At 49.5% G+C, this 26273-nt stretch overlaps 1 protein-coding gene across 1 annotated transcript in view; it reads right to left on the reverse strand.

Moving 5' to 3' along the window:
- Window positions 1-8400: 8400 nt before the first annotated feature.
- Window positions 8401-26273, reverse strand: part of LOC123347453 (transmembrane protease serine 9-like) — a 35178-nt gene continuing 17305 nt past the window's right edge. Inside the window, exons 7-12 of the mRNA XM_044984868.1 lie at window positions 24723-24799; window positions 16710-16808; window positions 10829-10976; window positions 10002-10137; window positions 9544-9816; window positions 8401-9212 (exon numbers count right to left, since the gene is read on the reverse strand). Coding sequence (XP_044840803.1) covers window positions 9069-9212; window positions 9544-9816; window positions 10002-10137; window positions 10829-10976; window positions 16710-16808; window positions 24723-24799 — 877 coding nt within the window. The 3' untranslated portion in view covers window positions 8401-9068. The remainder of the gene's footprint in view (window positions 9213-9543; window positions 9817-10001; window positions 10138-10828; window positions 10977-16709; window positions 16809-24722; window positions 24800-26273) is intronic.

The following is a 26273-nucleotide window of genomic DNA, read 5'->3' on the forward strand; positions in this document are numbered from 1 at the left end:
AGAGGAGCGTCCACCTCCTCCAGCCTGACTGGAGATATAGCTGGGTATTACAGAGGCATGGCTGGATGACTGGCTCTTGCAGATGGATGGATGGATGGATGGATGGATGTGTAGCCAATGATTTTAGTTTATTACTCATTTATAGTGTGATGTTATTATTAGCTAACATGTGATGTCATATATAATCTCTGTGTGCTGAATAGAGCAAAGTTGTAGCCTATTGTGGAGGCTCCCCCTCCTCGAAATGTTAGCCAGCTTCGCTCACTTCCAGGACTATTGAACTATGGAAAATTTATCTCACAGCTAGCCACACTGCTAAAACCACTTCACAAACTCCTTGGGCAGAACAAGGCCTGGAAGTGGACTGAAGCCTGTGATGTTGCATTTAACAAAGCTAAGGATGAATTGCTAAATTCTGAAGTTCTGACGCACTTTGATCCATCCTTACCCCTACAGTTGGCCTGTGATGCATCCCCTTATGGAGTGGGAGCAGTCGTGTCACACATTATGCCTTCGGGAGAAGAGATACCTATTGCTTTTGCTTCACACACTCTAAGCAAAGCAGAAACTAAATATGCCCAAATCGAACGTGAGGCATTGGGAATCTTTTTTGGAATTCGGAAGTTTCATCAGCACCTGTTCGGATGGAAGTTTACTCTTCTCACAGACCATCGACTCCTGACTTCAATTTTTGGACCCCGCACAGACATTTCTCCATTAGCCGCTAGTCGTATGCACACACATATGAAATCCAATATCGTAAATCCACTCTGCACGGCAATGCGGATGCTCTCTCAAGGCTGCCTTTGCCAGTCAAACATCAAGATATTGCCCAGAAGGAAATCTTTTACTTTGAACAGGTAGAGAACACACCCATCACCGCTTCTCAGGTAAAGAAGGCAACTCGAGTTGACCCAGTATTGTCCCAAGTTATGGACCTGGTGATGCATGGAACATCTCGACAAACCTCTCCGGTCTCACCCAACCTTGTTACCTACATGTCCAAGAGGACGGAGTTATCAAGCCAACAGGTTGTTTGTTGTGGGGGAGACATGTCATTATCCTACCACCACTGAGAACACAGATGTTAGAACAGCTCCATTCCGGTCACTGTGGAATAGTGCGCATGAAGGAAATTGCACAAAGCTATTTTTGGTGGCCCGGATTGGACAGTGCTATTGAAGAGAAGGCAAGAGCTTGTATGTCATGTCAGGGTGTGAGGAATGCACCCCAGTGGACACCCCTACATCCATAGGACTGGCCTGAAAACCTGTGGCAATGTATTCACGTTGACTTCGCTAGCTCCCTTGAAGGAAGCATATTCTTGGTGGTGGTAGATGCCCATTCTAAATGGCCAGAAGTCTCTATAATGCCGTCCACTACTGCAGAGAGTACTATCCAAAAACTACGAGGACTCTTCAGTCGTTTCCGTCTGCCAGAATAACTTGTGAGTGACAACGGACCGCAGTTCATCTCTCAGGAGTTTCAAAAGTTTATGAAGGCAAATGGGATACACCACATCACTTCAGCACCATATCATCCATCCACCAATGGATTAGCTGAAAGATTTGTGCAGACAATGAAACAAGCTTTGAAATCGGTAAGGGGACAATTATCCATTCAAAAGCGTCTGGACACCTTCTTACTATCCTACAGAAACACACCTCATGCTACGACCAAAGCATCCCCGGCCTTTCTAATGATGGGATGACAGCTGTGCACTTGCTTTGATCTGCTGAAACCTTCTGAACCTAGACAAATTGTGCAACGTCAGCAGCAAGATCAAGTAATCAGGTGGGCACCCAGAGCAAAAGACTTCATGAACCTTTAACCCAGGACAGCTGGTTTTGTCTCATTATTATACTTCTGGAGCTAAATGGGTCCCTGCCACTGTCATCGCTCAAACGGGACCTGTTTCCTACACAGTCTGGACTGCAGAGGAGCTCACCTGGCAGCAACATGTAGATCAGCTGTTGCCCGGTCATACCAGTCCTCAGAACACATCTTCAGTTGAGTTGCCTGACTTCACCACTTCCGGCAAGACACCGAATCAAGAGTCACCTGTTCCTGACTGTCCCCCTCCATTACTGCCAGGGGCAGAGATACCCCTCTGCCCGGCACAAGCTGATACCCCATCCTCACCCCTTTGCCCTACGAACCCTGAGCCCATTGTCAGGCCCGTGCCCAAGACACTTCCGGGTGCAACAATACCAGAAGTCCACCATAATCCACCTTGAGACAGAAGGCCTCCTTGTCGGCTGGATCTTTAGCTAGGCCGAACCCATGGTTATGGGGCAAAATAATCCCCGGGGGTTAGCCGGGAATGGAGGCAGTCTACCCTCCTTCTCTAGTTAGTGTTTGTTTTATTTTGGGGACCTTCTTATTAAAGGGGGAGGAATATGTTGTGTATTTGGTTGTCATGGTAATAGAATCTTGTGTTGCTATGGCAACTGAGTCAGATTACTAGGGGGTAGCCCAGCCTGTTTGGCTGGCTGTTGGTTAGTTCTGCGTGTAGCAGTCAATGGCTGCTCCAAGGTTTACAGCTGTGTGTCTCCAGTGATTTCTTCCTAAAACTGTTTTCCCCAAGGAAGTAACACTTACAGTTGGTATTGCTACTTCCATCTTTTCATGTTCTCTGTATGTATAAATATCTTCCTGTTGTATGTTCCATTCTATGTATCCGATGAAGTGGGCTGTAGCCCATGAAAGCTTATGCTCAAATAAATTTGTTAGACTCTGAGGTGCCACAAGTACTCCTGTTCTTTTTGCAGATACAGACTAACATGGCTGCTACTGTGGAAGCAGGGAAAGAATTAATAAGGATTTGAAGGGGATCTTAATGCATGTCAGTCAGTTAGCAAGAGTTAGCCCAGCTGTAACCCTAATGACGTGAGACTTCTAGAAGCAAGGATAGTGTGAGGCAGAGGGAAAGAACTGTGTAAAAAGTTATTACGACCTTGTAACTGATAACCAAATATGCAGCCTGGTGTCTTCTAGGAGTGAGAAAACAAGATAGCAGAATGGCTTATGTATAAACAAATGTAGTTGTTACTCTTTATTGTCTGTATTATTGCTAGTTATTGTCTGTAACAAAAGTATGAAGGCTTGCTGTAATTGTTTACCAGTTGAGAGACCTGTCCGGGACTGGGGCGACCCTGTGTCCTATGGCACTCTCTCCCTCCACTGTAATTACTGGAGAAATAATAAAGTATTTGATTTTGCTGCACCCAAACGAAAAAGCAAGAACTGAGTTTTTCTCCGACACTACTCTGAAACCCGGGTCGTTAAAGTCTCCTTCCCTCCCCACCATCTGCCCTTTTAACTTGTTAATTTCACAGACTGGTTTGTGTCCTCTGGAATCAACACAGAATTCTATGAAATTCCATCCCTGTGAGTGTTTCCTTCCCTCCTGGATCTCTGTTAATTAGGAGAGGGGAGCCCCAGCCACTCAGTGATTAAACCTGGCAGTCTGAGCTGTCTGTCAGAGCAGGGCAATAGGAAAAACAAATCACTAGGATTCAGCCACTCTAGCTGCATCTCCCTCTGTTGTCAGTGGCAATGGTGAATGCAAGATGAGGCCTTTCCTCTCTGGAGGACACCGGCTCTGATGAGGACCCAGGTCTGGGGTACTGACTGGCTCAGTGGGCAGGGAACATTACTGCATCTCACCCGAGGCCTGGAATCCATAGGCCCAGGCCTGCACTAAGTCGCTCTTTGTAAATCCCCATCTGCAACACCATCCTGAGCTGTGTCCCCTCCCGCTCCTGTGAATGAGGGGGCTGATGTGTCACCTCACCTGGAGAGCATTTGCCACATTGACAAACAGACCAGCATGGGGGTGGACGGATGTCCCATGGGCTGCAGAGCTGCCAGAGCTCGTATCTATGTAGGCCGGGCTCCAACTTTGCATGGCCCCAGCTGTGCAGCACTCCAGGCTGTGGGTCATTCCTCACCAAGTGGCCTTATCCCCGGCATCTTGAATGCGAGAAAGAAGGAACCACAGCGCTTGCATGATGACCCTGAGGTTTCTGAGGGTCTCAGCCAGGACCCACATCCGTCCTCCACAGGCCTGTGCATGTGTCACATGGGCTTTCTGAGGGGTGCAACCTGTCCATTTCCTGCTCCCCCTCCCTCTGCCTATAGAGGGGGAGGCATCACCCCAGATGGACCTGATTCAGCCCCACCGTGCAAGAGCTAATCTGTGGCAAGCAGACCCAAATGCCAGGCCTCACATGATTCTGAGCGAGACACATCTGGGCCAAGCCAGGCCACGGCCCCTAGCTCTGGGGCTCCCAAGGCAGGCTCCTGGGGCCAGGCCTGCTGCTGGGCACCTTTCCCGGGGTCGTGGGATGCCGGACTCCAGCTGCCCTGGCCAGTGCTGCGACCTCAGCAAACACCTGCCATCACTGTTCAGCGTGCACCAGGAGCTGCCATGAACCTGGCTTCCCATCGGGAACCAATTTGCATTACCCGTGTGCAGGACAGAGGAATTCAGACCGGAGCAGATGCAGAGAAGGGCTGTGAGGGCGCTCAGGGGACTGGAGAGCAGGTCTGACAAGAGGAGAATGAATGTGCTGGGCTGGATTAGTCTAAGACTCAGGCTGCGATGGGGTCTGATTACTCTCTATATAGGTGGTGTGGAGGGTGCAGGGTTTGTGGAACATCAGTCTATCTTCTATGAGGAGAGGGGGCTGCAGAGTTTGGATGGACTCCACCTCAGGAGAAGGGGACTGTCATAAACAGATAGTTAAGAGTTAATGCCTCTTTTACCTGTAAAGGGTTAAGAAGTTCACCTAGCCTAGCTGACACCTGACCAGAGGAACCAATGGGGGAACAAGATGTTTCAAAAGGAAGGAGGGAAGTTTCCTTTGTTTAGAGTCAGTTTCAGTTTTGGCTGGAGTGGAAAAGATCAAGGAATCAGCCTCTTATCATAGTGAGTATTAAGGAAGGAACTAAATAGGTTTATGTTTATTTTCTTTTTGTAATTTGTCTTGGCATTAAGGGGATAATCAAATTTGGGTATTCTTGTGTGTACTAAGGTTTTTGCCCAGGGGAACATCCTGTGTTTTGAATCTGTTGTCTGTGAGATCAGCTTGTATGCTATCTCCCAGAGGGTTTTTTTTCTTTTACCTTTCTTTTCTTTAATTAAAAGCCTTCTTTTTAAGAACCTGATTGATATTTCCTTGTTTTTAGCTAGAAGGGGATTGGATCTGGACTCACCAGGAATCGCGGGGGGGGGAAAGGAAGGAGAGAAGGAGAGTAATTCTTCCTTGTGTTAAGGTCCAAGGAGTTTCGATCAGTGTTCACCAGGGAACAAGGAGTAATGGTCTCAAGTTGCAGAGGGGGAGGTTTAGGTTGGACATTAGGAAAAACTTTTTCACTAGTAGGGTGGTGAAGCACTGGAATGGGTTACCTAGTGAGGTGGTGGAATCTCCTTCCTTAGAGGTTTTTAAGGTCAGGCTTGACAAAGCCCTGGCTGCGATGATTTAGTTGGGTTTGGTCCTGCTTTGAGCAGGGGGTTGGACTAGATGACCTCCTGAGGTCCCTTCCAACCCTGAGATTCTATGATTCTATGAGTCTCTCAAGGCTACCCAGAGAGGGGAAGGTTTGGGGGTTGGAGACAGACTTTTCCAAATGACTCAAATATTTGGATGGTGGCAACATATTGACCTAAGCTGGTAATTAAGCTTAGGGCTTCTCACGCAGGTCCCCACATCTATACCCTAAGGTTCAGAGTGGCAGTGAAACCTATGACAGGGACCAATCTCCATGGAGACAGGCTGGCTAGAGGAGTCAAGAGGGGGCTAAACTAATAGGCCAAGGAGAGGGTAAAGAGGGGGAAGAAATGAGCTCTCAGCAAAACTCAAGAACAAATTTAATCCAGGAGCCCCAATTAAATGAAGAGAAGAAATTCTTGACTCGCCTCTGCACCAGTGCGAGGAGTCTGGGGAACAAACACGAGGAATTGGATTTGCTCCTCCAGGAGCATCAGTTTGGTGTATCAGGAGTGACTGGAACCTGGTAGGATGATTCCCATGACTGGCAGTTAAAATCCATGATCACCAGCTAATAAGGAAGGATCAAGTGGAGAAAAGGGGAGGGGACGTGCACTCAGTGTCAAAAAAGTGATGTGTCCTAGGTCACAGCTTAAGCCTGGTCTACACTAGGCGTTTAAACCGGTTTTAGGAGCGTAAAACCGATTTAACGCCACACCCGTCCACACTGAGAGGCCCTTTATATCGGTATAAAGGGCTCTTTAAACCGGTTTCTGTACTCCTCCCTAACGAGAGGAGTAGCGCTAATATCGGTATTACCATATCGGATTAGGGTTAGTGTGGCCGCAGATCGATGGTATTAGCCTCTGGGCGGTATCCCACAGTGCACCACTGACCGCTCTGGACAGCAATCTGAACTCGGATGCAGTGTCCAGGTAGACAGGAAAAGCCCCGCGAACTTTTGAATATTTCCTGTTTGCCCAGCGTGGAGCTCCGATCAGCATGGGTGGCGATGCAGTTAAAAATCAAAATAAAGAAAGAGCTCCAGCATGGACCATGCGGATGTGATCACTGTAAGGGCAGGCAAATCTGTTCTATCAGCGCTCCGTTACAGAAGACGAATTAAAAAACATTTAAAAAAAATCTCCAGACAGACGCCATAGCAGGGGCTCAGCGCACTGCTGCGTGACAAGCATAACGGAAAGCCAAAGAATCAAATGGACGCTCATGGACTGGAGGACTCTAGCTATCCCACAGTTCCTCCAGTCTCCAAGGAGTATTTGCATTCTTGGCTGAGCTCCAAATGCTTCTAGGGTCAAACACAGTGTCCGCGGTGGGTCAGGGCATAGCTTTGCAATCTACACCCCCCCCCCCACCCCCAGAAGTGAAAAGGAAAACAATCCTCTCTTGACTCTTTTACATGTCACCCTATCTTTACTGAATGCTGCAGACACATGCGATGCTGCAGCACTCAACGCCAATATCCTTGCTCCCCCCCCCCCGCCATGGGTGGCTGATGGTACAAAACGACTGGTACCCGTCCTCATCATCACCTTATTGGCACATGGGGCAGTGCAAAAGGACTGGTAACCATGCCGACTAGCATCGGTAAGGTCAATCAAGGGTGCCTGGTCCTAATTTTTCCTGGTAGATGGTACAGTATGGCTGATAACCATCATCATCATAGCAACAGGGGGCTGAGCTCCATCAGCCCACACCCTTCATGTGTAAAGAAAAGATTCAATTGCCCCTGGACTAGCAGCAGGATGCTGGGCTCCTCTCCTCCACACTCCTTACTGTCCTGTCTGGACTATCATAGCAGCTGGAGGCTGCCTTCCACTCATTTCTCACTAACAAGTCACTGTGTCTTCTTCCTGCATTCTTTATGACTTCATCACACAAGTGGGGGGACAATGCTATGGTAGCCCAGGAAGGCTGGGGGAAGAATGGAATCAACAGGTGGGGTTGTTGCAGGAGCACCCCCTGTGAATAGCATACAGCTCATAATTTCTGCTGGATCTGACACAGAGCAGCTGTGCTCTCTGGTTCTATGATACAGCGGTTCTCTAGTACACTTGTCCAAATTCTAGACAGGACGGATTCTATTTTTAGATAACAAAAAGGAGGGATTGACTCAGGGAGTCATTCCCAATTTTGGCTTTTGCACCCCTGGCTAAGAGCAGCCAGGGGCACTTACGACAGCAACAGATGGTGCAGTGCAAAAGGACTGGTAACCATGATCATCTTTTTACCAATTTATGGATTGGTAGATGGTACAGTACAGCTGATAACCATCTCTGCTGTCATGCAAAAGCAAAAGCATGCTGCTGTGTAGCGCTGCTGAATCGCCTCTGTGAGCGGCATCTAGTACACATACGGTGACAGTGACAAAAGGCAAAACAGGCTCCATGATTGCCATGCTATGGCATCTGCCAGGGCAATCCAGGGAAAAAAGCCGCGAAATGCTTGTCTGCCGTTGCTTTCCCAGAGGAAGGAGTGACTGACGACATTTACCCAGAACCACCCGCGACAATGATTTTTGCCCCATCAGGCACTGGGATCTCAACCCGGAAATTCCAAGGGGCGGGGGAGGCTGCGGGAACTATGGGATAGCTACGGAATAGCTACCCACAGTGCAATGTTCCAGAAATCGATGCTAGCCTCGGACCGTGGACGCACACCACCGATTTAATGTGTTTAGTGTGGCCGCGCGCACTCGATTTTATACAAACTGTTTTACAAAACTGGTTTATGCAAATTCGGAATAGTCCCGTAGTGTAGACGTACCCTTAGCGCATTAACCACAAGCCCAGCCTTCCCCTGTGGGGTTAATTCCCACCTGGCCCTGGCAGAGGCAGCAGCAGCTCTGGATTTCACAGCTCGAGTTGATCGCTCAGTGCCTGAAACAGTATTTTTTTATAACTTCATTTTTATTCATTGCTGGCAATGGAGCAGGGAGCGAAATGCAGCAGGCCGCGTGGCAGGGTGGGGCAGTGACGGTGGGAAGGAGGCGATCAGCACCGGGGATTGATCTGCAATCAGTTCAGTTCAGCCTTCTCTGCGTTCCCGTCCCACTGGCCTCACTGGCGCTGGGAACAGGTGTGTTTGGAAGGGTCGATGGCCAGCCCAATGAACTAACCCATGGGATAGGTCCTGTGAGGCCAGGGCAGGCTGCACTTTTCACAGGCTTTAGCAGGTCAGGTACCAATGAAGATCCCCCAATAAGTGGTCACTCGACCAGCTGACATGGCAGATAGCTACAAACCACCAGGTCTGCCCCAGGGTTTGGCTTGTGTCCATTACCCCCGGGAAAATAAACCAGCTGTTTCCCTAGCGAAGAAGCAGCCTAACTCCGGGTAGGAGCTGGTCTTGAACGTGGTTCCTAACTCCCCTAGTCCCACTGCCTTGATCTTCATGGGCTGGGCACTGCCTGAGTGGAGCAATGGTGGTGGTGGGGGTATTCTGGGGAGGGGGGGAGGGCTCAGCTAATCTGCAAAGCAGGCCCTACATCTGGGCATCACCAAAGGACAGAAGCGACGCAGCTCCGGCCCCCGCAGCTATTCCCGGCTTTGCTCAGGGCTGCAGCCTCCTCATCGTCGCCCGTATCCAGGGGATGAAGGTGGAGACTTTCACGTACACCCCGGGAGGGGTGGGAGGCCCCCAGGAGACGACGCCCTGGGCTGTTTTCCCACACACCAGGGGGCCCCCAGAGTCGCCCTGTGAAATAAAACAAGCCACAGATGGAGAACAGCTCAGTGAGTCATTTCCCCTTGATGCACAGCTCAGTGACAGCCCCCTATGTCCACCCGGTCTCTGCTCGGCTCCCCCAAGGCCCAGCTGGTGTCAGGCCCCTCACCCCTACCCCCACTCCTGGAGCTGGTCTCTGCCTCCCCTGGGAGAAAACCAGATATTTTCCCATTCATTTATACAGCACCAGACACAGTGGGGCCTGATCGCTGACCGCCACTCATAGGCCTGATTGCAAAACCAACAGCCTCATTAATAATAACAATTTATGAAAGATGCTTGAAGCCAGGAGGAGATTCACCTTCCAAGAGTCTTTGCCCATCTTTGGATCCCCCACACACATCATGGTGGAGGATTTATACTTGTAATATGACCCGTTAGGCTTCCTCGAACATGCAGCATCCGGCATCACCACCACGTCCACCTCCTGGAGCCTGGCTGGGGACGATTTACCATCTGTGCTAGTGCCGCCCCAGCCGGCAACACTACACACAGCCCCTGGCTTTACTCTCTTGCTGGTGCGGGGCAGGGCGATGGTACCCACCCATCTGTTCAGCTTCGCTCTCTCTGCCAGCTGAGACACAAGAACGACGAAGATCAATATGAGGGTCACACTCAAGGACACAGACACACACCCCAATAACCAGAAACACTCAGACCCATAACTGGGAGGTCACTGGGGATCGGGGGATGGGATAGGGGCGGTACAAGGAGTTGTCTGAGGTAACTGGGGGTGGGGTGATGGGATGGGGGTCTTACCTGCAGCAGCATGATGTCATTGTTCAGGGTGGTCTTGTTGTACTGGGGGTGGGGGATCCGGTGGCGCACAGAGATTTTCTGTTGGCTCTGTTCCGGTTCTCTAATGTTATGGGCTCCCAGCGTGACAGTGATCTCGCTGTAAAAGTCAAGAGCAATACATGGGGCGTCAGGGACAGGAGCGTAAGTGAGGAGGGGGAGGAGCAGATGTGGGTCCGACTCATGAACAGTGATATGGGGAGCACAGGGCAGCCGGGCTCTCAGGCTGAGATCTCAGACTCAGTTTTCGGCTTCAGGGCTGGGAAATAGCACAGGGGACTTTTCCCCTCTAGGAGGCTCTGGCTGCAGCACCAAGACCCTGCCCAGTGGTGTTGGGGTCCCAGCCTGTGTCTCTACCAGCCCCTCGTGTTGTCCCTCTGAGCTCCTTCACGCCCCACAGTCCTCCTGCCCCCTGGGTCTCAGCTTCTCCTCACCCCCGGCTAGATCCAGATGGGGTCTATGCCAGCTCCTCCCAGCCTGGAGCCCTGCAGAGCTGTACTGGGACTGTGACTCCCTCCCTGCCCCGATCTGGGCAATGGGCCAGACCCCAGCTGGTGTCAGTGGCCGTAACTCCACTGACTTACCCAGCGTTGGCTCTGGGCCATGGTTTGCAGAGGCCCCTAGTGATACACCGACGCCCCCTGAACAGATCACACCCCTGGGCTCTGCTCTCTCAGCCTGTCGCACTAACTGCTCCTTCCCTGCAACCTACGACGGTGCCAGAGCTCCCGGCTCCCCCGTCACCTCCTAACCCCGACCTGCCCCGACATCCCCAGCACAGAGGCACTTACTCTCCATTGCAGTGAGCGGCCGTCAGCACGAAGTTCTTCGACACCAGGAACCCTCCGCAGATATAGGTATCCCCTCTGCGTTGTGTAGCCAGACAGGCCATGTAGGGTCTGGAGTGGGGCTTGGCTTCCTGACCACCGATGATCTCACCTAGGGAGAGACCAGGTTCATAGAAAGAGCCACATCTCCCTGGGCCACGCTGGGACTGAGCTCCCCATCCCTAAGGGGAGTCCCCACAACCTCCTCCCACCCCCCGGTGATGCTCTCCTTGGGGGATCCCTCTGCCTGGAACTCTGCCCCCTGCTCAGCTCTGCCCCAGACTGGACACCCCATGGGGCCAGAGGGTAAATCTAAAGTTCTGACCTCGCTGTGTGGAGAATCGGTGCCAAATGCACCAGGAGTGGGTCAGTAATCGCATTGCCTGGTGTTAACAGTTTTGGGGGGGCAAAGTTACTCCAGATTAAGCCACACAGCACCTGGAAGGGCACTGACAGGTCCCTTGTGGATGCTTCTTCTCCATCGGTCCACAGTCACCAGCCAGGGCTGCTCCCAGACTGACCAGCCAAACTTTTTAGGAACATTATTTTTTCTCAGAAAGCCTCGTCTCAAACCCGTCTGAATTATTGTGGTGACACTGATTCTTTCCCCCCAGCATTGGGTAATATTTAGGTGAAAATTTAGAAGTGCCACTTTGGGGTTTTTCCCTTGGAAAATAAAAAATGTTCTGTGATCCCCTCTGAAGAAGTCTCCAGCCAGGTGGGTGAGTGTGTTAGAAAATCCCACCTTTAACAAATTGCCGTTATTTGCATTATCGTGGGAAATAGAGCGAGATCCAGCCCCTAATATGCCTGGGGCTGCACAGAAACTAACTGAGATCAGGGGCTCCCTTGCTCCAGGCCTTTCACTGACCCAGTTAGCATCCTGACACAAGCTGAAGTATTCTTCACTTTGTACAGATAGGGAAACTGAGGCCCAGGGAGATTGTTTGTAAACCTGCCTAAGGGATTTCGGTGATCATCCTCAATCCATACAAATCCCTGTCCACAGAGATCCTGGGCAGATCTGGGAACTGGTCCCAGATTTCTTGGGTCCCAACCCAGTGGCCCAGCCCCATGTCCCATCTTCCTATCTGGGACACAGATTGGCAGTGGGGTCCCAAAGAAGACTGTGGGGGCTGGGCCACCCAACTCCTTGTGCTGTTGTGAAAGCCCCAGCTGCACTCAGGAGAGGATACAGGGTTTGATACAGGTGCCTGGCCCCAGCAGAAGCAAGGGGGAGACCCCGAACGCTGTCCACGGCTCCCCATATCAGGTGAGGGTCATGCTGCCCACAGACCTTGATCCCTCCCCACCCAAGTCACCAGCCTGAGACCCAGGGGGAAGGCGAAAGGCCACGGGAAGCAGGACGAAGAACAAGAGCTGCATTGTCAGAGACATCCAGGGATGGGCACAGAGCCTCTGCCTGAGCCCTGCTGGGGGTTATAAGGACCAGAGGTGGGGAGGGGAGGGCAGGGCCTGGCAACCACAGAGACGGGAACCCTGCTGCCCAGAAACTCCCACCCCAGATGGCCCAAGAGTGGAGAGACCAACTGGAGAAGCCTCCATCCACAGCTGTGCTCACATCAGCATGGGGGGGGGTTTCCTCCCTGCTCTGGTGCCCACCCAGCCTGGCAGCGGATGTGGTTAACCCTGCTCCCCCCTACTACAGGTGTAAGAAACACCCCTATGCTTCTCTGCACCTAGATACCCAGACCCATAGATTTCGAGGGCAGGAGGGACCATTGTGACCTTCCAACCTGACCCCCTGGTGGACACCCCAGAGTCAGAAACCACCCAGCAACTCCTGCCTCCAGGGCCGGCTCCAGGCACCAGTGGAGCAAGCTGGTGCTTGGGGCGGCATATTCTATGGGGCGGCATATTGCCCAATCCTAGGGCAGCACGGCTGGGTTTTTTGGTTTGCTGCTCTGGCTGCCCTGTAGCGGGCGGCAGTGCGGAGGAGGGGAGCGCCCTGCAGCAGACTGAGCAGGGCAGCCCCTGTTCTTCCCTCTCTGCCAAATGGAGTGGCGCGGAGCCCTCCTGGCAGGCGGCACAGTGGTTGGGACCGCGGGACAAGCATCCCGCTGAAGCCCTGGCCGCCCCCCTACTCTCTCTCTTCCCGACTCCCTCCCTGCTAGACTGGGTGCGCACTCCGCTGCACGTCTGCAGCACAGGGAGTCCCCTGTACCCTGGGTCTGGCTGCCCGGCAGGGTTTTTTGTTTTTGTTTTTTTCCCCTTGCTTTGCCGCTCCGGCTGCGCCGGTTTTTTTTCCCCTGATTTGCCGCTCCGGCCATGCCCCAGGTTTTTTTGTTTTGTTTTGTTTTGTTTTCCTGCTTTGCCGCTCTGGCCGTGCTGCAGGTCCCTCCTCCTCGCTGCTCCAGCCATCCTGCAGGGTTTTTTGTTTGGTTGTTTTTTTCCCCTCCTGCTTTGCCGCTCTGCCCCCCCCCCTTTTTTTTTTTTTTTTTTTTGCTTGGGGCAGCAAAAAGCCAGAGCCGGCCCTGCCTGCCTCCACCACGGCCCTGGGTCAGTTGTTCTCATGGCTCCATGTTTAATGTTTGCATATTAGTCTCAGCCAGACCTTTTCTGACTCCAGCTCCTGGCCACTGGGTCTTATCCTGCCTTGGTCACAGAGTCTCAAGAGACCCTGCTCTCAAACCCCCACCCCTCTTCGCTTCCAAAACCCTCAGGAGATCACTCTCCTTGACGCTCTCCCCACCAGCTTGGTCTTTTAGCGCTTTTCAATTTGCCAAAGTCCTGCTAAAGGTGTGGACATTAGAGCTGGACAAAATCTCCACTCATGGTCCCACAAGGGCCATATCCAGAGGTGACCTCACATCCTTGCTGCTATTGAATATCCCCTGGTTTATGCACCCAAGGATGGTATCTGCCTGCTTAGCTCCAGCATTCCACTGAAATCTCCTGTTTGGATGGGTTCCACCATGCTCCCTTTCAGAGCCCCTGCTCTCCAGGACACAGCTCCCGTCCTGCCAGCACGAATAACATCCCTTCTCCCTCAATGTTTGACCATGCATTGGGCTGGATTCATGTGCAGGTGTAATTGCGCCAAACTCACCAGGTGACCCAGGTAGCTCTGTAGTTTGGAGACGTCCTCCACCCCACCTATCCTTGTGTTCTCTGCAGACTTTGCCAGCAACAATTTACATGAACTTCCAGATCATTGATATAGATACTGAATAACCTCAGGCCCAGAACAGAGTCTGGAGGCCACCAGCAACACCCCAGTGGATGCTGATTCCCCATTGAGGATCATATTTCCTTGTCTTTTTAGCAGATCCAGCATGAATTACTCAAACCCAGGGGGTGAATTCCCCACGGGGCCCAAACCCTGGTTACCCCTGCTAGGTACAAGTTAGCTGGTGGTCCGAGGCCACTTCCCAGGAAGGCACACTGTTTTGAAACTTTGTTTTTATTCATTTCTGGCTAAGGAGTCATGAGCAAAATGCACCAGGCCGTGCAGCAGGGCAGAGTAGGGCAGGGCAGGGCAAGGAAAGTTAAAAGGAGGCGCTCAGAGCTGACAATTCAGCAGAAATCAATTCAGTGCATAATTTCAGTGGCGCCCGGGGGGGGGGGCAACAGGGGCAATTTGCCCCAGGCCCAGCAGGGGCTCCCACGAGAGTTTTTCGGGGCCCCTGGAGCAGGGTCCTTAATTCGCTCCGGCACGCTGGGGTCTGGAGCCGGCCCTGCCAAAGAGGATTCCCCACAGTCTCAACCACCTGCTCTGATTCTCTCCTTGGGGGATCCCTGTGCCTGGAACCCTGCCCCCTCCTCACCTCTGCCCCGCACTGGACACACCATGGGGCTGACAGGTAAATCTAAATCTCTGACCTCACTGGGTAGAGAATCAGTGCCAAATGCACCAGGAGTGGGTCAGTAATCGCACTGCCCGGAGTTAACAGCTTTGGGGGTCAGTCTCACCCAGAACGCCCCTGACACGTCCCCTGCTGAAGTTTCTCCTCTTCCACCAGCCCCCAGTGACAAGCTGCCCCTCCAAACTGTTTTTGTACAGAAAATCGGATTTTCTAGATAATGAAAAGTTTCCCAGAAGGCGTCTCCTCTCCTCAAACATTTTGGCATTTTTCTTAAAAAACTGATTATTTCCTGCCAGTTTTCAGCAATTTTCTGCTGAAAATTTGTAACTTTTTAGTCACTAAAACAATTTTAACTATGGTCACACTACAGACTAAGATGGAGTGGTGAGGTATGCAAGGGAAATGTGCTGCCCCCCATCTGTTTAGCCCTGTTGCTTTCACTGCCCTTCACTCATTAATGCTTTCGATTCTCCAAATGTTACCCAGATTATCAGGATCTATGGCAACGTTATGCACACCTGGCCAGCAAATTTGAACTAAACACTGATCCCCTAAAAAAGCATTGGGAGGAGAAACTAGGCCAATTATTTTCTTCTGACCAAGTGGAAAGAAATCATAGCCAGTGCTCTGAACCGCTCCTTGGAGCTACGTTTAAGATTAATTCCACAGGAATCATATGGAGGAGGCATTGGACCCCTCTTCACCTGTTCAATGCAGGTGCTGCTTAGTCAGCTGTGACGAGCTGGTGCTGACTTAACCCTCATGCTCATAGACCGGTGGGCTTTGGGCGGAACTGAAGGGGACAGTGTTGTTTTTTTTTCTCCTGTGAAATGATATTACATGTACCACCAAAACGGAAATCCCAAAAGCAACCAGTAATCGAAGATCAGAGCGTACACATCCCAAGCTTGGCTACCATGGACAGAGCTACAGGCTGTTACAGAACTTCCCAAGCACAGTTGTTAGAGGTATGAGATGCTCTCCTGGAAGTATCTGATCATCCTGCCAAATGCATGAGCCCAGCTCAATCCCCCTCTTCCCTACCCACTTCCTTCTGCTCCCTGTGTCTATCCCTCTCATTTGAATTTTGCTTCTAGCCTTTATCTTACTTTAATAATTTTTCTTTAACTAGCTGGATTTTTATAACACATATTTTGTTTGTAAAAAGTGGACTACATAAGGGACTGATATTCTAACCATTCATACTACAGAAACTAAATGTTTCAAGCCTAGCTAAGATGAGGTAACAAATGGGATAGATGGAGGTGGAAGTGAGAAGGTCTCTAGCCATCAGAGGGATGTAGGACTTAGGAATTGCCAGACTTCATGGTTTGTTTTAACCCTGTGCCAATGCACGTCTTGAGGCACTTGTATGGGTTGAAGGCTGGTTCGCTGAGGTTAACTGGCCCCTGGGAAGCTTCCGACGCTTTCGCCAGGTTTAAATCAATATCAGGGCAGCCACAGGCACACCTGAACCAGTTGAACCACAGATGCGGATTAAAATCAGGTTAATTAAAACAACACAAGTCTGTGTGCAGCTCACATCTGAAAGTTTTAACACACGACTCAGGGCTGTTAGTTTGAGGTCCATATGAATGAGGCTGTTTTGAGAGTCTGTTGCTGTTATTTCCATATGGTGCCACCAACCCAGATGAACCCAGGAGTCCTGACTGCCTCCCCGCAAGCTCCACTCTAATCACTAGACCCTGCTCCCAAGCAGGGGATAGAACCCAGGAGTCTTGGCTCCTAGCCCCTAGTTAAAATACCCCTGTGTGTCTCGCCTGCTCTCAATCGCTCTATGTATCTCTTGGGGGCTTTATCTCAGCACCAGCTCCACCACCTGACTACTTCATCCCCACCTCCAAACTCTTCCCTAGCTGGGTCTTGGGAGCCAGCAATTACCCTGGGAGACGCATCTTAATCTGGGAAGGATCCAGAATTTCAAAACAGCCCAGCGAGCTCCTGGCTCCACATCCCAGGATCCCTGACCCCCCCCCCACACACACACACACACTCACCAGCCCCAGCCCCGGGGGGCAGGAGAAAGGCCACAGGCAGCAGGATCAGGATCAGCATTGTCACCATCTGTGAAAAGTGACAGTGTTCGTGCCTCAGCCCTGGGGGATTTATAGAGTCAGCAGGAAACCACAGATCACAGATGCCCTCCCTTCGTGAGCAGCTGGGACCACGCAGGCGCCCTAAGAAACCTCAGCATTACTCCACTGACACATGGGGGCACGAGGGAGGGAGCTGGTGGCAGCAGAACAACCTCTCTCTGGAGGAAAGAGCTCAAGGGAAAGTCCCTCTGGGACGAGGCATCTCTCACCCCATCCCAGAACATCTAGGAGCAGGGGCTCCTGGAGTCTGCCTAGAGCCAGTACACCTGGAGCCGGGCTCATCTGGAGCTCGCCCATCTCCTCTGCTCCAGCAGCTCATCTGGTGGGGAGTGCGGCTGACACTGAGTCACCAGCTGGCTTGGCTCAGCTCCTCGCTTCCTGTCCAGTGTGCGCCCCAGAGCAATAAGAAGGGGATGGGGTCCCTGCTGTGACTTCCTGTAGCCCAGCCACAGAGCCCACGGCAGAAATTCTCCCAGACGCTGGGGAGCACGTAGACCACCCAGTGGTGGACATGGGGGGGCGCACTGATACCATAGTGATGGACGATGGGGAAGGCCCTAAACAGATGGTGCTGGAGCCATGTTCATCTGGGCCTGCACCATGGCTGGCATAGTTCAGTAAAGAGCAAACGTCCTCACACAACAGGGGTGACCACTTGGAAATGTGATCCTGGCTGTCCAGATGTTTGAACATCCTACAATTCTGGGCCCCAGAAAGTAGCTTAAAATTGCACTGAGGCCTCGGCCCCATTTCTCGATCAAGCTCTGAACTCTCCTGAATTACCTTGGTGTGTTTCGTAAAGCCCCAGCATCAGGAGTCATGGGATCACCTGCAAATTTTGGCTTCTCTTGTGGTAAATAGGATGTTTTGAGCCCATGAAGTTGTGGAGAAGAGCTTGAAGACATGACCTCTAAATGCAAAAAGCCCCCTGGTCTTCTCCTCATCCATCCCACTCCCTCAGGGTGCCCTAATACGACTGAGACAGCAGCCACAGAGCATGAGAGCCCCTTATCCATTCCCAGGTGACGTCTTCCCATCCCCCAGGAGCGGTATCTTCATGGCCTGTCTGAAGAGGGGGCAGCTCTTCTGCCTGGGCCCAGAGGGGTTACAGCCCCAGCTGGGTGGGGATAGGAAACCTCAGGGTCAGGTTCCCAGTGCGTAGGTGGGTGCTAAGCCATCCTGGGCCATGTACACCCAGCCACATGGCAGAGAGAAGGGACGGGCCCCCAACATCTGTAGACACTCAGCGCCTTGGGCTCTGCACAGCTGGGGTTGTGTCCAGTCTGGTCCGTCCTATAGGATCAATTAATTCGGCCTCGAAACTGGCTGCAGTGGGGAGAGGGGGTTGTGGTGTTGACGAACCCCCAGTGTCCAGCGCCTGGTTGGTAAAACCCTCCCATCTGTAGCAGGCTGTCATCCCTGAGGCCTGACTGACAAGCTGAGTATGTGAGCAGGGACATCTCCTCATCCCCCTGGCAGAGAAAGGTGCATTCTCACACACGGCCGTGTCACCAATGGAAACAGTTCTCAGAGTCAGATATTGGGGAGCACAAACTGAGCTCTCTGAGGGTCTGAGTCCTGGACTGGGATGGTGGGTCTTCAGGTTGGGATTGAGGGTCACCGGCAGAGATGACCCAGGCCTGCCCATAGTGGGGGCACAGCATGAGGGCAGCCCCTTTCAGCAGTGCTATCCAGCATTCTCAGTCCATGTTAGCATGGTCAGTATAAGATAAGTAGCAATCGGGGGGGAAGGGGGGCATGTGTGTTCACATACCGCCAATCCCCTGCTGCACCGCCTCTGGCCTGCACCAGCAAGACTATTAAATGTCTATATCTTTCTCTGCAAATTTGTTATTTCTCCACTCCCCACGGGCTAAGTAATTTCTTTCTTCTCCTGGTTCTTAGAAAACTTTCAAGACCAGCTTTCTCAGTGTAATGTTTCATATCTCCCTGGCCTCTGGCTAGCTGGTCTCGAGATAATGGGCAACAGAGGGGAACAACGCTTAGGGGATTTCATCTCAGAAGCCATTTCATAGAGTAGAATGAGAAATATCATCCTGGAAGGGACATCGAGAGGTCACCTGGTCCATCCTCCTTTTGTGAGGCAAGACCATGTCAACTTAGACCATCTCTGACAGGCTTTTGTCTAATCTGGCCTTAAAAATCTTCAGTGACAGGGTTTCCACATCCTCCCTTGGGATCCTGTTCCAGATATTAACTCCGTTTAGGGTTAGAAAGTTCCAATGACTAACCACAATCTTCCTTGCGGCAGATGAAGCCCATTACTTGTTTTCCTACCGCCAGTGGACATGGAGAACAATTGACCCCCATACTTTTTAGAACAGCCCTTAACATATTGGAAGACTGTTCTCAAGTTCCCCCTTAGCCTCCTCTTCTCTAGACTAAACATACCCTGTTTTTTTCACCTTTCCTCCTAGATCAGGTTTTCTAAACCTTTAACTATTTTTGTGGCTGTCCTCAGGAAACTCTCCAGTTTTTCTACATCTCTCCTAAAGTCTTGCACCCAGAACTGGACACAGTAGAATCATAGAATCACAGAATATCAGGGTTGGAAGAGACCTCAGGAGGTCATCTAGTCCAACACCCTGCTCAAAGAAGGATCAACACCAACTAAATAATCCCAGCCAGGGTTTTGACAAGCCAGGCCTTAAAAACCTCTAAGGAAGGAGATTCCACCTCTCACCTGTCCTTTGCTAGGTCCTTGCGAGGTGAAACTCATTTTGGGCCCTAGCCTTTCCGATTTTGGTCCTACATGCTAGTCCTAGTCTTTTGGACTCCCCCTTAGTAATTTTTTCAAATTTCCCCTTTATGGATTTTCACGACATTAAAGAGTTTCTGTTGGAGCCATATTGGCCTCTTACTATTCTTCCTGTCTTTGCTTTCAATAGGGATAGTTTGGAGTTGTGTCTTTAATATTGCCCCTTTCAGAAACTGCCAGTTCTCCTGAATTACTTTAGCCCTGAGATCTTCTTCACATGGGACCTCACCTATACTTTTCTCATCTGGTTAGTCTGGTTTTTTAAGTCCATTGTTCTGATTCTGCTGCTCTCATTCCTTTCGTTAGGATCAGGAATTCTATCATTTGAGGGTTGCTTTAGCCTAAATTACCTTTCACCTCCAGATTCACAACCAATTCCTCCCTGCTTGCCAGATTCAAGTCTAAAATGCCCCTCCCTCTCCGTTTTTCCTCCACCTTCTGAAATAAAAAGTTGTCCCCAAGACATTCCAGGCACTTATGGGAAATCTTCTGTCTTGTTCCATTACTCTTCCAGCAGATGTCTGGGTAATTAAAGTCCCCTTCCCTCCCTGCCATCTGTCCTCTTTACTTGTTAATTTCACCGGCTGGCTCGTGTTCTCTGGAATCAACACAGAGTTTTATGGAATCCCGTCCCTGTGGGTGTTTCCTTCTCTCCCGGATCTCTGTCACCCAGGGCATGGGAGCCCCAGTCACTCAGCTCCCCAGGGCAGGGGAGCCCCAGTCACTGGCAGTCTGAGCTGCCTGTCCGACCAGGGCAGTTAGTTAAACAAATCACTAGGATCCAGCCACTCTCTATGCATTTCCTTCTGCTGTCAGTGGTGATGGGAAATGCGAGATGGAACCTTGCCTCTCTGGAGGGCACCAGCTCCGATCCCGCCCCAGGTCTGGACTGTGTGAACTGGTCTGTAGATGTGCAAATTGTAAAATTAAAGAAATTTGTGGTAATTTTTTAGTGATAATTTGTGTATGAATCATTTTTTAAATACCATCATTACACTGGGATATGAGCTGAAGTGACCCAGTTTAACCCAGGAACATTTAGGTTTCGTAGCAGCGTTGGTGGACAATGTGAGAGAGGCGGCGGAACCAGATAGAGCGTTAGATGAAATCATCAAACTGGCAGATACACATTAGATAAAAGTTAGAGTGTGATCTAGGAACATAACAGGGCATATTGTACAAATAAAATGAAGATGCTTGTTGTAAATAAAATGTCCATTTAAAATCTCGGTGTGACGCATGTTTTTATGGAGCTCAAGGGTAGGTTATAGTTTTTCAACAACAAGAAATATATGGACGGCCTGTTCCTCTAACAAGGGCTCCTGGCTATTTGTGCATGAGGGATAGGCTGTTGGGGCATCTGGACCATGACAAAGTAGCTCCAGAAACCCTCTTAACCGACACCATCTTCTGCTTCGGCTGCGCCTTTTCATTTCCCTGCAGGCCTTCTGCATTAGGACTTTAGGGATCATGACACCTCTGTTTTCAGCAATGTCTCAGGTTTTTCCTCTACTGGTGCATATAATGTAATGCTGTGCAGCGTCTAGGGTTACAGTTTGCATAAAAGTGTTTTATAAAAACACAACCAAAAATTCTCTAAGGTGTCGAGACAAGATAATAATAAACAAAAGTGTAATTGTTGCTTTGCAGGCACCACTACAAAGTATATTCAAGTATGTAATTCCTCTCTGTTTTTGTTAATATTATTGTGATAGGCCATTGGATGAGGGAGATAATACCTTGTAGAGTGGGGAAGGGATTCTGAATGAGAAATGCTCACCTGTGCACAAGCATAACACTCACAGAGAATGGCTGCCTACAAAACTGTGTCACTAAAAGAGATGTCAGTCAGTTATCAATATTCTGCGAAAACCTCAGGACAGCTCTCTTATCCCCGTGCCCTGTTCTCTATGGCTGTGGCTTTTGTCTTTTTAAATGTTTTATTGTAAAACCCTTAATTTGTGTTTGTGTGTGTGTGTGTGTGTGTGTGTGTGTGTGTGTGTGCTGTTGGGGAATGGGGGGAGGAGATTCTTTACCACACCCTTGACTTTTAAAGCCCTCTTTACAATTTACAAGTAGAGCGCTTTTTGTATTCTAGGAAATTTGTTTACACAAAAGTTTAAAAAAAACCCTAAATCTGTATTTCAAAGACCCTGCGTAGCCATGTAGAAAGCTATAACATGGCTTTACATTTTATTTTATTATTGTAAAACTCTTCTTTACATGAGGGTATTGTATAATATTTCTGTCCCCCAGGAACTTATTTCTTCACAATTTACATTCCAGTGTAACCTAATTTTACCCGGCTGGGAGGGTGGGGAGAAGAAGGATGTTGATCTTTTTAGGCAAGTCAGTTAGACTAAGATCTTTGTGTTGCAGAGATGATCATTATTTAGTTATGGAAATTGAGTAAACCTGGCATCTTTTTAGGCTTATATTATTTAATTTTAAGCCTGTGGTTTTGCTGGAAAAGTTAAGAGCTTTTAAAAAAATATGCTGCTTCAAATTGTCCTCACTGCATGCTAACTTCTTTTTTTATTGAAACACATTTGTAAACTCCCCTTGATTGTGACAGTTTTCATATTCTATTCAGTTGTTGTTTTGGTACTTTAAAAATGCTATTTTTCAAAGGATAGGCTAGTGTACCTTAAACATTTTCATGTCACTGAACTTGTACAAAATATTCCTAAAAAAAGACCTTGTTATGTTAGAGCTCATTCAGTGCTGGGTTTTATGGTTTACTGAGGGCTTGTGTTTCTTCAGATAACCAGAGTGGGTGTTTATCTTAGAAGAAGTATCTCATTGTGATAAAATATAAGGTTTTCCTCTTTTATTTGAAAAAGGGAGCTGATTTTTGTATAAGCTGCTTTCTTAGTGTTATCCACTGTAAGAACCTGGTAATATAGGTTCTTTTGGCCCTTTATTGTCAGTGCTGGTAATAGGACTTTCACACTTTACAAAGTTTACAGCTAAATCATTTTATGGCTTGGGGTCTTTCTGAGGGTTGGTGTTTTTAACCCTGGAGTTGTTGGCCATTTTCTTTATGTTAGAAGAGGCGCCTCTGGCCGTGAAAGTTGTATAATTTCTTTACAGAATTTTTCCTTTGGGCAAAAGTTTAAAAAGCAAGCAGTGTTTTTTTGAGAGAAGTAGAACATCTTTTGGTAAAAGGCGTATCTTTGTATTCACTGTTAGCCAAAGAATTAAGAAACTAGCTTATCTTCAAAACGGATAGAAGGGAGTTTTATCTACTTTCTCCTCAATGTTGTCTTCTGGGGAAAAAAGGAGGGGGGACCGGATGCTACGTAATTTCTCTCAATTCAACGTTTATTGTCAGTGCTGGGGATAGGACAGTCAGTGCTTTATATAAATCTAAAGCAAGTTGGTGTATTTTCTGAGGGAAGTTAAACATCTTTTGTTAAAAGGAGTATCTTTATTTTCACTGTTAGCCAAAGAAAAGTGTTTATCTTCAAAACAGTTAGAAGGGGGAGGGAAGGAGGAGAAAATACAAGGTTTCCCTTTTAAATTTGAAAAAAAAGTCGCTAATTTTTGCTTAAGCTGTTTTCTTAGCATCATCCAGTATAAAACCAGGTAATATTCCTGTCATGCAGTTATATTATTTCATGATAGGAAAAGAATTCCTAGACTTCGCAAAAGTAGCTTCGTGTAGTTAACAGCTTCAAATAACGAGGGAGAATGAGGGGGTACTTAGTGTACTCCTTCATGCAGTTACACATTTCTTTGAATATGACATCCTCCCTTTATAAAGCTTAACAGCTGGGGGAGGATGGAGGGAGGGGGAGGGCTCTTGTTTTAAAACCTTGTTAGGATATGATTGGTTCAGGAATAATTCATGCTATGATGTAGCTGTAGAACAGCTTGTGATTGGCAGCTAGTTGGCAGCCGGTGTTAAGCAGAGTGCCACAAGGGTTGGTCCTGGGGCCTGTTTTGTTCAAAATCTTCATTAATGATCTGGAGGATGGCGTGGGCTGCACCCTCAGCAAGTTTGCAAATCACACTAAACTGGGAGGAGTGGTAAATATGGTGCAGGGTAGGGATAGGATACAGAGGGACCTAGACAAATTAAAGGACTGGGCCAAAAGAAATCTGATGAGGTTCAACAAGAACAAATGCAGAGTCCTGCATTTAGGATGGAAGAATCCCATGCACTGCTACAGACTAGGGACCGAGTGGATAGGCAGCAGTTCTGCAGAAAAGGATCTAGGGCTTACAGTGGATGAAAAGCTGGATATGAGTCAACAGTGTGCCCTTGTTGCCAAGAAGGCTAATGGCATTTTGTTCTGTATAAGTAGCAGCATTGCCAGCAGATCGAGGGACATGGCCAGTCCCCTCTATTCGGCATTGGTGAGGCCTCATTTGGAGTACTGTGTCCAGTTTTGGGCCCCACACTACAAGAAGGATGTGGAAAAATTGGAGAGAGTCCAGCGGAGGACAACAAAAACGATCGGGGGCTGGAGCACATTATTTACAAGGAAAGTCTGAGGGAACTGGGATTATTTAGTCTGCAGAAGAGAAGAATGGGGGGAAATTTCATAGCTGGTTTCAACTACCTGAAGGGGAGTTCCAAAGAGGATGGATCTAGACCGTTCTCAGTGGTACCAGATGACAGAACAAGGAGTAATGGTCTCAAGTTGCAGTGGGGGAGGTCTAGGTTGGATATTAGGAAAAACTTTTTCACTAGGAGGGTGCTGAAGCACTGGAATGGGTTACCTAGGGAGGTGGTGGAATCTCCTTCCTTGGAGATTTTTAAGGTCAGGCTTGACAAAGCCCTGGCTGGGATGAATTAGTTGGGGATTGATCCTACTTTGAGTAGGGGATTGGACTAGTTACCTCCTGAGGTCCCTTCCAACCCTCATATTCTATGATTGTATGATTGTATGATTGGTTGATCCAAGAGGCATGGTTTGCTCCTAAGGCTCCCCGCCCTAAACAACTCTCATTTCACTATGGGCAGCCGGGGGACAGAAAAAAGGCCGTGGGAAGCAGGACCAGGATCAAGACCTGCATCGTCGGAACCATCCAGGGACATGAACGGAGACTCTACCTCAGCCCTCAGGGTTATATGGACCAGGTTAGGGGAAGGGAGGGCAGGACCTGCCAAGTACAGGGGCACATACCCTGCTTCCTGGAAACTCCCATTCCAGTTGAGCCAGGAGCAGACACCCACTGGGAAATTGTCAGGTCACAGCCGCACCTACAATGCGGGGGGAGGGGAGAAGATTTTCTCTCTGCTCTGTTGCCTAAATAAACTGGCTGGGGGCCATAGCTAATGATGCCCCACCCCCCATCCCTCTGGATGAGGATGTGGCTAACACTGCTACCCCCCATGCCCCTGGCTGAGGATGTGGTTAGCATTGCTCCTGCTCCAGCTACCAGTGAAAGGTATTCTGGACTATTCTGCACCTAGATTCCCAGACCCATAGATATCAAAGCCAGGAGGGGCAATGCTGACCTTCCAGATGTACCCACCTGGACACCCCAGAGCCAGAGCCCACCCAGCATCTCTGCCCTCCAGCCCGGCTCTGCAGGCAGAGCTAGGGCAGCTCCCAAGAAAGCTGACATCTGGAGACCCTGCTTGGTGGGGAGAGCTGCAAGCAGAGCGATCTCCTGAGGGTATTGCAGGCAAAAAGGGGACTCAGCCCCTGTCTATAGGAACCTCCATGGGGCAGGGGTTTCTGAGAGCAGGGGGCTCTTCAACCCTGCTGGCCAAGGCAGGACAAGACCCGATGGCTGGGAGCTGGGAGTTAGCAAAGACCTGGCAGGGCCAAAGGTGCAAACATAGGACACAGAGCCACTGGAACAACTGACCTGGGGCCACACTGGAGGCAGGAGTTGCTGGTTCTGGCTCTGGGGTGCCCAGGGATTCAAGTTGGAAGGTCACCATGGGGTCTCCTGACCTTGAAATTTATGGGTCTTGGAATCTATGAGCAGAAAACCCAAGGGCATTTCTGACACTGGTAATAGGCAGGAGGCAGCATTAGCCATGTGACATTGGTAGGCCAGATGCCAGCTCTTACCCAGGCTGCAGACATTAGCTAGGAAATGACTACCTTGTCGCTGAAGACCAGACCATCTCACTTGTGTGGTAGTTTTGTTCAAAATACATATGTCTTATAAGAATGTGTTTAGTGTTTTGACTCTCTGAAATGCTTGGAAATCTCACGTGCAATGTTGGTATTCTAGGCTATAAGAACATATGTAAGTCTTGCTTTGTAACTTTGAAAATGTTGCCTAAAACTTGTGAACTCAGACCTGGGAATCATCCCTCCCCTCACCCATCCAGAAAGAATATCAAAATCAGATGGGCCATCAAAAACCATCTGAATACAAATAGCAGGTTAAAGGCCCTATAGCACCTGGGAAATGCTACAAGCAAGGAAGCAGATCCTGTGGGCTTGGAAGCTGAATGGTGGAAATTAAACAAGGTCACAGGAAAATTTTCCATTTTTTTGGATGCTTGAATTCCTACGGTCCAGAGATGCTCAACAGAAGCCAGAGAACCCCAGGAGCTACCTCTTGGAGCTGCCCTGAAAGATACTTTGAAGGGACAGATCACTACAGCTCTGTCCCTGTTCGGAGTTAGATGCTAACTCACTGGTGTGTATATGTTTGCTTGCTTCAACCTGTAAATAACTGTCATTTGTATTTCCTAGTTAATAAAACTTTGG

The sequence above is a fragment of the Mauremys mutica genome, chromosome 13 (genome assembly GCF_020497125.1).
Source record: "Mauremys mutica isolate MM-2020 ecotype Southern chromosome 13, ASM2049712v1, whole genome shotgun sequence".
Lineage (NCBI taxonomy): Eukaryota > Metazoa > Chordata > Testudines > Geoemydidae > Mauremys > Mauremys mutica.